At 39.0% G+C, this 13,924-nt stretch overlaps 1 protein-coding gene across 1 annotated transcript; it reads right to left on the bottom strand.

The window, feature by feature from the left end:
* Positions 1-669: 669 nt before the first annotated feature.
* fam98a (family with sequence similarity 98 member A) lies at positions 670-7,276 on the bottom strand. Its single transcript, XM_035171812.2, is given in 9 exon segments — positions 670-1,324; positions 1,327-1,905; positions 2,549-2,716; positions 3,658-3,774; positions 3,863-3,943; positions 4,717-4,898; positions 5,083-5,217; positions 5,787-5,935; positions 7,116-7,276. Coding segments are annotated over 9 exon segments (1,557 nt in total). The 5' UTR covers positions 7,154-7,276; the 3' UTR covers positions 670-1,216.
* Positions 7,277-13,924: the final 6,648 nt, after the last annotated feature.

The following is a 13,924-nucleotide window of genomic DNA, read 5'->3' as shown; positions in this document are numbered from 1 at the left end:
TTCTTCTTGAATTCACTCTTATGAACTCATGTAAATTGTCTAAAAAGCATAAACAGTATTTACGGTTTATATGGTGTACATAAAATCTATGGTCTAAAGCCCATTCAGGTTGTTTGCCCTAATGCTTTATGACTTACTTAAACACCTAGTTATTATTACCTCCACTTTTACCCCTGTCCGTTTTTTTGTTGGTTGGTTGGTTTGTAAGCAAGATAACACAAATACAGGACAGATTTTAATGAAAGTTGGTGGAAGGATGGTGTATGGGTCAGGAAAGAGTCCATTAATATTGGTGCAGATTCAGATCCAGGGAATTGTTTTCTAACCTTGATTTAAACATTTCGTTTTTCACTTTTTTTGATTTCTCAGAGAACATTTGCTTGATCTAGAGGAAATAAAATCAGGCATATTTAGGGGACTGATGTTTATGAGTGTGTGCAATTTGGTGCACATCCATACAAAAACCGGGATCAAATAAATTTAAATGTGGTTGTGTGAGTGGACTGTTGGACCTTATTTGGCAGATGCACCGAGTGCCATTCTAGTTTTCTCGTGTTTTGATCTTTTGCACATGCACAGATCTCTTTGTACAGTCAAAATTCATAAACTGTCCACATAACCTTCTTACAGTTCCTTGGCCCAGATAATCATGCCACTGAATGAAAACAATTTTTTGAGATTCTTATATCAGATTTTATTGCTTATTTACACAACCATGCAAACCTTCCAACATCCAATATGCACACAACCCTCCATGAGCAGCGCAAGGTGACATTTTTTACATATGTAACAAAGGAGATTCTGGTCAAACCAAATGAAACACAACCAAGGCTAGAAAGATGTAATTGTCAAATTCAAAATAACTTTCATCATTTGAAGAATTCTACATATAATAATGACGTTCATTTCTTGAGTCAGTTACATAGTAGGTGAATTGATGCTGAAATCTTTTGTTTTTCAAAAAAGGTCCAATATAAGGCTAATTAGTGGCATGATGAGGTCAGAACAGCAGAGTCCATTTAATCCACTAACCGTACACAGCAGAACTGCTGGTTTCATACTTGTTTATAAGAAGCAAAGAAAACAACACACCAGGTGTAGAAACAAAATTTTAGTCAACTTTTAACCATGCTGAAAATGTAAGATTTGAGGCATTGTAAATCTGTTTTTGTATGACCGGTAGTCGATCTTTGCGTGGACTCTGCTGACAGTTTTTTCAACTTGTGTAGTGTCTGCCTTGAGTAAAGCCAGCTTGGTTGTAGTGCTGCCCGCCTTGTTGGAAGAACTGTTCAAACTGTCCTCCATGGTTAAAATTCGGCCCCCTCTCCCTCCCCCTCCCCAGCCTCCCCCTTGTCCTTGTCCTTGTCCTTGTCCTTGTCCTTGTCCTCCTCGGCCTCCCCTTCCCCTGCCCCCACGTCCTCCTCGGCCCCCGCCTCTCTCCTGATGCCAGCCTCCGTCTTGTTGGTAACTGTCATGGTAACTGCCTCCGCTTCCTCCTCCCCCATGATACCCAGGGTCCTGGAAGCCTCCTTGGTTGTTCCCACCTCCTCCATAACCCCCTCTCCCTCCTCCCCCATGATGACCTGCTACATCCTGAAAGTGGCCTTGGTTGTAACCGCCTCTACCGCCTCCTCCACCACCATCTCCCCAGCCTCCCTGTACCTTCCCTCCTCTGCTGCCCCCTCTACCTCCCCTGTCTCCATGTCCTTTCTCATAGCCTCCACGGCCACCTTGGGAGAAGTGATCATAGCCCCCCCTGCTGCCTCCGTGCCCGCCCCCACCCCCACCATGGTATCCTCCACCCTGGGGAGCATCCTGACGCTTCTGCCAGGTGGGCATCTCCGGTGGAGGAGCCTCAATCTCACAGGGTCGGCCTCCTCTGTCTGGCACTCGACCCATTCGAACCTGCATGAAATAATTAAATTAGGATGGTAAGCTCACTACCCAAATCTGATCTGACTTTTATTTGTTGCTTACATGAGATCAGGTGTCAGTTTTACTGAACAAGATGTGTTGAGGAAAGGAACTTAAAACTATATTTAACATGCTGGCACTTCATTCAGGGATTCCAGAGCTACATAAGCAGCAATCAGCTGTTTCAGTAAATCAAGAAGCCTTGAAAAAAAAAAAAAAAAGAAAAAAAAAATATAGAAAAACAATGTAATTGTGACCCATTTTTAGAATTACGTCTTCAATAGAGAACAATGTGCCTGTGGCAGAGAAAGTAGGGAATATGTAAAGTACTGAGAGACACACACATAAGACTAACACATAAGACAATGTTGGTTTTAGTCTTTTCATGGGATTTGCTGACAGTCAAAATATTAAACAAAATATCAAACAAAGCAAAACCTATACATTGAGGGGACTGACAGTTAGTGGTTCATTAATGATGTTAATGTTGGGTTCAAACATCTGCTATAATCTAACATAAAATACTCTAAACATTTTAGACAATATAAAGAGCATGAGAGCACAGACTTCAGCACATCCTTTGTAAACAGAGAAACAGTCTTGAAATACTGTACTGACAATGTGTTGCACCTACCTTATTAATAGCACAAGCAGTCTTCTCCCTTATCATGCCACTGCTTGTACGTAGGATCTTGGAGAAATCTTGTCGAGCAGCAAGAAGATGGGCAACAGAGATTTTACTTGCAGTACAGAGGGCTGCACGCAGAGGCGGGTACACTTTGGCTAACTTTTCAGCATGTGTCTGTAAATGAGAAAACAAAATAAAGTCTTATTCACTTTTTGGAAAGCAATACATTAAGTCTATGAGTCATGTATTGTATACAATGTTTGCACAAGGACTTTCTTTAGTTTAGAACCGGCATGAAAATCATGGAAAGCTTTCATTTACAAATGTGCACAAGCACAGCTACAACATACTAAATGTTTTCAGATACCGATTGGCCTGCAGAGGATCAAGTGTGGGTGTCTACAGTACACAGGCATCAGATGTGTACTCAAATTATTTAGAAACATAAAAAAATTGTTGACTGATCTATTTTGATACGGAACTTCAAAATCATTTGTAAAGCACAAATGACAAAAATTGGCAGTTTCGATATTATGATGATTTGCTGCTGTAGCTTCTATTACATATATGATAGAAGATCAGCAGTTATAAGCCATCTGAAATTCTACAATATTCTATCAAGCATTTTTCATTGTTTAAGTTTCAACTTGGAGCCCCTCACAGGCCATGCCAGGTAGTTCTTCTTACACTGATCAAACTCCATTTAGTTTCTATTATGTTTAGTGATAGGTGATTTATTGCAGAGAATGAAAACTTCTACTCCACAAAACAAAAGGCAGTGTAAACATAAATACATACATTAAAATAAATATATTAAAAGTGAAATACAATATAATAAAGCCAATCAATATATTAATCCATGTTAACCACTACCTGCAAGCGGGGTAGCTGTCCAGTGGATGTTATTATATCCACCCACATTATACACATTCTTGCACCTGTCTTTTTTTAATTTATCTTCAACTATATGTTTGGCCTTTTCAATTCCTTGTGAAACAAAGAGCAGAGACTGGCTTCACTACAGTTGAAGCACGTACATATACGTGATGCTTTGTTTGTGTTTTAGCAGGGCATTGTGCATTTTTAATTGGGAAGATTTCCAAGTTTCCACATACCTTTGCTCTGTCAGACCAACCAAAAGACTGCACCGTCACATCGAGACGTTTCAACAACATCTTCCTTCTCACCTCATACTCATTTACTAGTGCTTGGTTTAGAGGTTCAATCTTTTCCTGTAAATATAAGAAAACACACTCATGAGAAATTACTTATGCAGTGTTCCCCAGTTGTATTGTATTTCTATCATTTTTCAGCAATTACCAGATGCACAGGTCCAAGTGCCTTCTTCATCAGTGGATCTCCTACATGATTTGGTGGAACTCGACCTAGGGCTTCTTTCAGCTTAAGAAATGATGATACATTTAGTATATTAAACCACAACAACATATGAGGGTAATGTGTAGTTCCTTCTGACACTTGGTATTACCCTGTATCTCTGGGGATCTGATCACAGTTATAATGGACAGCTCTGAGTTCCTCAGTACACACCTGGCTTTACAATGTGTCTCCATGTGAGTGATCAATGTGCTATGCAAAGCTTTAATAAGTAATTGGATTGTACTCATTTGAAAAAGTAAAAAAATAATATCAACATGTGTCGGTCAGTGTTAATATTGTGGCAACAAATATGTCTATGTACGGGAGACAAGTGTAAAAAGTTCCTCTGTATTTTCATGCATGTGTGAACTCAAATGTCCAAGTGAGCCGCTCCACAGTCTCTGTGGACTTTTACTGCCTCCTAGTGTGAAAGAATACAGCAGGGGATCCCCCAACTGGGGGGGGGTTGATGACGTTTCTAACGCGCGACAGACGCAAAAATGAAACAAACCGAAAACAAATATTTCCAGGTGAAAAGGAGATGTCATACACGTAGATGACACCGACAAAGATGTCAAGAAAGTTTGTCGTGAAAAACTGAAACTATCATTACATAAATTCTGCGCAGGTGGGAGTTTAAACTATCCACAGATTTAAGGGGCACATTTACAATCCAACTACCTTGAAGCTCCACACAGTATCTTTCAGTTGCTGTGGTCAGGAATCGAATATGATTCTTAAAATCCAGCTTTAAAATCATACTAGATACAGCTCTGTATTTTGTTGTGAGTGCACACCTTCTTCTCTATTCCACTGAAGAACTGGAACATGGTGATGTTGGCAGGAGGTTTGGACATGCCCAGTGACATGCAGACGCCCTTCAGCTCCTGGAACACTGGGCTGCCTGAATCCTGGCCTTTCTTCTGAGGACTGTTAACTAGGATCATCCTAGATGCCTCCAACTCAGATACCAGGAAGGCTGAGATAAAAATTCGATTTGGTTAGCACATACGCTGCTCATGTTGCTAGAAGTGACCGCATGCTATGCCCACACCATGCGCAGCGATGCACGTCACGATATTTGAGCATGTAACACTTTGCCACAGGTGGGTGCGGCCCAACAATCTATCAACAATCAATGTTACAAAGTGCTGTTATCATACTGAGGAGAAGCAGACAGTCTGTCCTATTCAGAAGCCTCTGGTTGACGTTTCCGCTGGTGAGGACAGCGTACGGACAGGCAAGCTCTGACAAAAGGCCACTCATCTCCAGCTGGAAGCCCTCTGCCTCACTTGGACCTGGGAGGGAGAGAAGGAAAAACACGATGTCCTGAGAGAGACACTTTGTCTGGGGCCTGTATTACGAAGCAGGATTTGTGGTTATCAAGGTATTTTGTTAATCTAGTTATAATTCTGAGTTTTCAGTCCTTCAAAGCTGGTTCACTTCTTGCCAGGGTAAATGACAATGGTAGCATACACTGCAGGTTAAGTTTGAGGTAAGAGATCAAAACCTGTGAAAAGCTCAACAGCCAGGTATGTGTGTTAGCACATGTCCAGTCCAAACAATACAGCTATCTTATGTTGGTTGTGATTGGTAGACCTCCAACAAAACTTCGGCACTACAGAATTTGGAATAACAGTTATCAAAATGTCCAAAACATAGATTTTATTTCCTTCAACCATCAGATAAAGCTCAGCATTAGTACGAGTCATTTTCACCTAAATAAGTAAATTGTTTTTGATTTTTCTTCTTTGCTATAGTCATTTAGCAGGCAAGAAAAATAAATTATACTAATGGAACAATTCTCTGTAGATCCAAGCAACTTTACTTAAATGTACATAAAATATGGTGATGAAACATGTCCTACAGTTAGTGGCGTGGACATTCTCCTCCAACTTGCAGTAGAGTCTAAGCTCTGAGACAATCCAGGCACAGAGCTTAGTAAACTCAGGTGAAGCTGCCCCTCCACTCACAGCAGTTTCTAGAGTTCCTTCCTCCAACAGAGGGCCTTGGTACCTACAGTGACAGATACACACACACAAAATACCATATTCAATCTTAGCCACAACTATTTGATTCCCTTTTCAGTACAGAAAGGTGTTGACCATGGATAAGAACAGCAGAAATGTCCCAATCAAAGTCAAGGTGTTGCTGAATTGTCCCAAGCAATATTTACACTGATCTCACATTATGTTTACTACGAACTGTGTTACTGGTGAGATATAATGAGACAAAATGCTGATCATTTTAATAGAGTGAAAGATCATGAAGTGACATGTGAGGGATACTCAACTATAATCTGGAAACCCTGAACTTCAAACCTCATTCTGCACTGTAAAACAGCTGCAGCCTGAGTGTAGCAGTAGTGGAGCTGGTGGCAAACAGTGATGCATCATAAGTAGCAAAGATTACACGCTATTTAACATTTCAAGCATGATCTAATTTGAGATTGTTGCTTGTAGGAGAAAAGGCCTCCTGAAGCAAATTGAAACACCAGGTCCTTTTAAGGGAGGATCTGTGAGACAGCTGCCCTGACCATGAGTGGACCAAGAGAATGTGTATTTCTGCATGTGGGTCATTAAAACGTAGGCATTATTTTTATCAGTGAATCAGGCTGTTTGCTATGTCAGATATGACTTTATACGTTCCCATGACTAACACAGAGGTTTGCGTTAGTATTCAGGGGCAGGTTTGACACTGACGCTGAAGGCCTCTTGACAAGTACCGACAGCAGTCACCGAGACAGCCAGAGCACGTTTCAAAATCTGGATATATAAGGACGTCTTGCTTACTCCCACAGGAACATGCGCCGCAGTGCCACGGTTACGTGGAGTAAGGGGATATTTCAGCAGAAGTAAATGAACCGTGCACTTTTTAGAAAGTGGTTCTGAAGCTGGTTCAACGGTCAGAAGGAAATCTGTGTTGGAGCAGCGCTGATATGAATCATGACGGCGGCAGCTTCTGCTGACGCGGCACAACATTTAAAATGACCCCGAACAGGTCTGACAACACCTCACATAGATTTGCAGCTATGATACACAAAAACAGCCGAGAGAAAGTCCGGCACCATCAGAACAACGCCAGTCTCAATGGCAGGTTAGCCACTTAGCATTGGTCTGGCTAAAAAGAGAGATATACGAGGCTGGTGATTGGGGCTGCAGTGTTCATACAGCGGCAGACATTAATATTAACTTACCCTAAATCTTCAAGAGAGACGATTGTGTCATTCTCCATCCCAGTGTCCTGCAATCCTGTTGAACCTGAACGTACAGTGAAATTAGCTTTTTCCACATCAGCCAGCTCAGCTGATACACGTTTTCCTTCTTCAACTTCTTCTGTGGGTTTATTGACAATTCATTTTGATAGGCCTTTGCCGCCGCCTACTGGACTGGAGTATCTTCTAATGGCATTCCGATAATGACAGATAATTATCCCCAAAGCCAGGCAGTGAAAACTACAAAACATGATGTGCAGTTTCTGGATTTACACACAAACAAAAGCCATCTTCCTGTTGGCCAACAACTTTTAGACAAGATTTAAAGCCCTTTGAATTTGTACAGCCAAATGAGAAATATTTTCCCCACTCCTCCAAATGACACCATTATCCGCCAATAAAGACAATCCATATCCATGATTAAGCTTCGTAGATATGTAATTTACCATTATATCCTTGAGGGCTACCATTTTCAATTTCAGCAGTTTTAGAAAATACTCCTCCTACCCTTACCTGGATGGATCGATTATTTAAAAATTCCTTAATCCAATAAAACATTCTCCCTCTAATACCTGCATCATACTAGTTGATAAGAAGTCCATCCCTCCAAATAGTGTCATAAGCCTTTTCTATGAGTAATATAAACAATGATATATAAATATCATTGTCATTGGGTTAGTTGATAAAATAAAATAAAAATATTGAAATAAATATTATTGCTAAAGTTATTTTTATAATAATAAAAACAAAATTAATTTCAAGAAAAAGAGAGAAAAAAAAATTGTAAAGAGAAAAAATAATTAGCTTTAGACTTTCACACCCTTGGGATAAGAACACTAATGATTACATCAAATAGGAACACTAAAATTGATTAAAACAAAAGACAATCTTAAACATAAAGTAAAACTGGGAATGAAATATTTTAATTGAATACAAATTATTATAAATAATTAATTACAAAGAGATAACAGTCCTGTAAATCATTTAGAATGTCTTAGTTTTCTAGGGAATAAAAGCACCCGAAACACTTGGTGGAAAAAAAATTCACTGTCTGATTGCTAGAAATCACAATTGTAACAGAAACCATGGAAAGCATTAGGGATTTGTCTCAGGCAGAAACAAATATGGATGGCCCAACCCACAGGGGTGAAGTCATGCTATCTCCATCTTCTTCTCAGAAATATTCATTTAATTTACCTCTACCTTTACCTATGAAATGTCCAATCAGTGTCAGGCTTTGGGTTGGGTATCTCATCAGCCACACTTATATACTTGGAGGTGTGTAATCAGCATTATTATTAAAGAATGGGATTAAACATTGGAAAATGCATTAAACTCAACATTTTTTAACAGATCCAGTGAAAGGTCATTATCTGCATGTTTCTCTTTGCTCATAGGGAACTCAGAAGTGCATGGTTTAAGTGAAGTCTGCTTTGTTCGTTTCGTCCCCTCTAAACCATGTCACTGTGATTGTCATCAGTTATTCTTCTTAGCAGTTTATTTAGCCCATTTTATTCTATTTGTGTGTTTATTGTGTGTTCATTAGGATGAGGATGAAGAACCTGTCCCTGTTTCCTTCTACGTCACCTCTTCATGGGCGTCTGGGGGAAGGGCTGGCATGTATCTTGAAGCATGGATCCATTCTGCTTCACCCTGGATGCCAGACTTTCCATGAATAAATACAAATATTGTCTGTCTGTGTAGTGGAATTAAGAACAATCTGGGCTCAAAAGCAGTAAGTGCTATTTGTTGGGGTAGTATTGATGATTTCAAATGTCCATGTTCTCTTCACAGCTGCTTTGTACATCCATTTCTGGTGTTTTATGACTGGAAAGAACATTGCAAGTCTCTTTGTAGCTGGTCTTCTTTTACTATTACCCTGACTTCTGAGTACTTGATCGGTTGTGCTGGAATTTGTAAGTGCCACTTGTTGGGCAGCTTTAACGTATAAAAACAACATGAAAAGACACAATGTTATGGAATCTAACTTGATCACTCAAATAGAGCTACCCATGATTATCATTTCCCTATAAGTGCTTCTCTTTGGGGTTGTCTTGCTGGGATATTTTGGCAATATAATATTTCAGTAATGATTCAATTCCAGAATGAAATCCGTATAAATAGAAACTATATGGGAAATAGTTGTGTATCCAAAATATTCAGCAAAATTTGAAAATAACTTCAGAAGATAATTTTAACAGTTTCTGCATTTTGTTATTATACAACTAGGTGGTCACTTGCGCCTACTCCTGATACAAGCAAAGACTTGCCTTCTGAAAGCAGTAAGTGATTTTGTTGGGAGAAAGTTGCTGATTTTGCTATTCTTTCCTTCCTCACAGTTCAAGTAACACAGACATGTTATATTTCATTAATTTCAAGAATTCTCATTTGAGAGCTGGTCCCACTCTATTATCTCTAACTTGATACTAACTTGCTCTGTTGAATGCAGTAAGTGCTACTTACCTAAGTAGCACCCTAACCCTAACCCTAACCCTAACCCATTTTCAGCAAGTAAGAGATGCTTTTCAGCTTAATTCACAAACATAGACTCTCAGCTTCATTTGCTACCAGAGGATAGCTCTTTATAGCTGGGATGTGATATTTTACTGAAGCACAACATAAATAGGTTTAGGTTCATTGCCTGTTAGGCATATACCTGCACCCACTGCCTCAATTCTTGGAGCAAGAATGCAGTGCTAGTTGTAACATTTTTTTAAACTTCTCCTTTACTGCAACTGCAGGCTACTTATCTGGCAATGAGATGCATCTATTAGCACAGTAGTTGGATTCCACTGGCCCCATCAACAACAAACCTGTATACATGAGGTGGTCGCCTCATGAAGGTGTGATCCTTTCCTCAACTAACTCACACATCTACTGAAACTTCTTACTAAAAGAGGGGTGGGGCAGGTATGTGGCTAGCATTCAAGTTTAAGATGGGCAATGCCAGGAAGAGCAATCCACTGCCAAGTTGAATACAACACAGAAGATGCTGCAGAAGGACCATCTGACCATGAGGCAAGTCTTAATTGGTTGTAGAGTTTTTGTTCAAAGGATTTTGGGTTAGTAATAAGTTCTAACACTGACTACTTATATTATTTCAGCACATTGTTATGGTAGTTTTACTCATAGATACTATAACTTGTGTTTGCCATATGAAGCTTAAATTAAACTTTTCATCTAAAATATCTACTTATGGTTCCTTTTCGATAATTGTTTTTCTTTGTCTGGTGTCCTCTGGTTGTAAGTTTTCAGAAAACTTGAAGTCAATGCCAGATCAGTTTTTTTGTATTGTTAGCTAAGTCAATCAATTTGTCACTTCAATCCCTCTCACTTCCTAACACAAGCACAGCAGGCTGCCTTTCTGGCGTGCAGTATGCTATTTGCCGGAAGTAGTACATGATTCTTTGTACTCTTTTCCCTTTCACAGCTTCCATATGAATACATGTTACATCACACTGCTGGAAGAATCTCTCTGTCTGTACGTATTACTTCCTAATCTCTGAGTATTAACTGTTTTGGTTAAATGGTAAGTGCTACTTGCTGTGTGGGGTTTTGAGTATGCACAACTGAATGAATCAAAAGCCATTTCCCTTGTGAATCCAGCCTAGATTACCTTCTAAAATGGAGCCACTGATGATTCTCTCTGCAAGTGCTTCTTCAAAGGCTGTCTGCTGCTGCTCCTCATTGGGAATTAAACTGTACTGAGTAACAGTACAGAAATCACTTGTCCACAAATGTGAATAATTTCCCAGGAAGACATACCAGAGTTAATAATATCTTAAATGTAGCAGAAAATTCTCCTAAAAATACAGTTTGGATGTTAGTGAATGACTTAACTTCATGTAAGGTGGTAAGGTAAGAACTTGCAGTCACGCAAAACATAAAATTGCAATTCTGACTAGCTAGATCTATCAATTTATCACCAATATTACCTCTTGCACAAGTGCACCAACTGAGTTTAGAAAACAGTAAGTGCGTATTTGTTGTAGTAGCATTGATGATTTCAAATGTCCATGTTCTCTCTTCATAGCTATTATAAGCGATCTATTTCTGGTGTTTTATGATCAAAAGAAGAATATTGGCAAAGTCTTTGCATGTCTTTAAATATTACTCCTGACTTGAGCAGATTGACTTGAGCAGCTGAATTCAGTAAGTGCTACTTGTTGGGGTAGTTTAATCGATAAAAACAATACGAAAGATAATGCAGAACGAATTTATCATTCCTGGAAGGAGCCACCTATGATTATTGCTTACAAGGCTTCTCTTGGGTTGTCTTGGTTGACATATTTTGCAATATAATATTTCCGTAATGATTCAATTCCTGTTGTATCCAAAATATTCAGCAAAATTTGAAAATAATTTCTTAGAAGATAATTTTTAACAAAGTTTACATTTTGTTTACATAACTAGGTGGTTACTGAGTTTTACTCCTAAGCAAGTGTGTGTGTGACTTGCCTTCTGTTGTAAGAATATTTGTTGGGGTAGTGTTGCTGATTTAGCTATTCTTTTCCTTCACACAGTTCATGAAGACAGATAAGGTTAAATTATTAATTGCTGAAGAATTCCTAGTTTGAGAGTTGGTCCCACTAGACAGCTCCTAACTTGAGTATTGAACTTGTTTATTAATGCAGTAAGTGCTACTTGTTGGGCAGTTTTCGATAACAAGAATTTCAGAACGCATCAAGAGCCAATTTCGTGGAACGCAACTCACAGATCACCTCAAACGGAGCCACTGACGATCTTCTCTTCATAAGTGCTTCTCTTTGGGGTTGTCTTAAGGAAGCAAGTATGGCGGAAAGACCGAATGAGCTGGAATAAAACAATCTCAATTCATGTACAATCACGGGACATTTTCAGCAAGTGGGAGATGCTTACTGACCACAATACAGCTCAGCTTATATCACTGTATAATAATAGATAGCTTTTATAGTTGGGATGGAGGTTTACTGAAGTGACAAATATGGGCAATAGTGGCTTGTGTCTATTGCTCTGTTAGGTATATAATCATAAATTCCCACTGTCTTTAAATTTATAAGAATGAAAATTGGTGTATTATTTTAGAAACTTTAGCTGCAACTGCAGGCTAATATCTGGTAAATGATGCATTCACAACAGTAGTTGATTCCAAATTGGCCCAGTCATCAACAAACCTGGTATACATGATAGTCGTGGGTCTTATGATGGTGTGGATCCTTTCCTTTAACGAACCTTTACCAAGACCATTGAAACTTCTTACTAAAAGAGGGGTGGGGCAGGGTGGTGTGGCTACATTCAAGTTTAAGATGGGGCAACTATAAAAGACAACCACTGCTGGGTTGAAATATAAATACGTGAAGATGCTGCAAAGTGACCATCTGGACCATGAGGCAAGTCTTAACTAAGGTAGAGTTTCTTTGTTCAGGTGCGATCTTTACAGTGGCCAAGCTCCAATAACACTGACTACTCTTCATTATTTCACATTGTTATGGTTTGATCGATAGGATACTATAAATTTGAAGAAGTTACATGAAGTTTACATTAAATCATCTATAATACTACTTATGGTCTTTCTTGACAATTGTTTTTTCTCTCTTGTCTGTGTCCCCTACAAGTTTCAGAAAACCTGGTCACCGCTAGACTGTATTTTTGTATTGTTAGCTAAGTCAATCAATTTGTCATTAACTTTACCTGCAACATGCTGCTAGGCTTGCCTTCTGAAAGCAGTAAGTGCTATCGTTGTAGTGTTGTGCTGATTTTGTAAATTCTTTTCCTTCACAGTTCATGAATACATGTTAGCATCATTAATTGCTGAAGAACTCCTCTCCGTCCTACCTATTACCCAACTTGAGCATTAACTTAAGTTTGTTGAATGCAGTAAGTGCTACTTGTTGGAAGTTTTAGCGGGACAATAAAATAACTGAATGAATCAAAGCCATTTCCTTGTGAATCCAGCTCAGATCACCCTAAAAATGACTACTGATGATTATCTTCTTCATAAGTATTTCCTTCTTTGGGGTTGTCTTTGCTAAGTGTCAAGTTCTCTTCTATTGTGGAAATCTAAACTGCACTGAGTAACAGCAAGCAGAAATCACTTGTCCACAAATGTGGAACAAATTCCCAGGAAGACATACACTGGGGAGAAGTTGACAACATCTAAATGAGGCAAAGCCCCACATGTGCTTGGATGCTAGTGAATGACTTGAACTTCATCGTGGTATGTGAAGAATTCATGAAAGTTTGTCATAAAACATAAAATTGCAGAATTCTGACTAGCTAGATCTATCAATTTATCACCAATATTACACCTTGCACAAGGCAATTAACTTGGAGCTTAGAAAACAGTATGCCATTTGTTAGTAGTATTGATGATCTAATGATCATGCCTTCACAGCCGTTTTTCAGGTTACATCCATTTCGGTGTTTTTGGCGACTGGAAAGAACATTGCAAGTCTTTGGTATGTCTCTTACTATTGGCCCTGACTGGAGTACTGACTTGACAGTTAATTCAGTAAAGTGCTACTTGTTGTATAAGTCTTTTAATCGACAAAATAACATGAAAACGACATAATGCATGGAAATTCAACTCGATCACCCGCCAGAGCCACCAGTTATCAGTCATTTCATGGGTGCTTCTTTGGGAAGGCCCATGGGATATTTTCCACATAATATTTCGTACGATTCAATTGCAGGAATGAATTGACATCATTAGAATCATGTGGAGTTGGTTGTATCCAAAATATTCAGCAAAATTTAAAAAAAATAATCTGTAAGACAATTTTTTTAAATAAAGTTTCTACATTTTGTTACAG

Source organism: Hippoglossus stenolepis, chromosome 12 (assembly GCF_022539355.2).
Source record: "Hippoglossus stenolepis isolate QCI-W04-F060 chromosome 12, HSTE1.2, whole genome shotgun sequence".
Classification (NCBI taxonomy): domain Eukaryota; kingdom Metazoa; phylum Chordata; class Actinopteri; order Pleuronectiformes; family Pleuronectidae; genus Hippoglossus; species Hippoglossus stenolepis.
The sequence above is the reverse complement of the archived record's forward strand: the minus strand, read 5'-3'. Positions and strand labels throughout refer to the sequence as shown.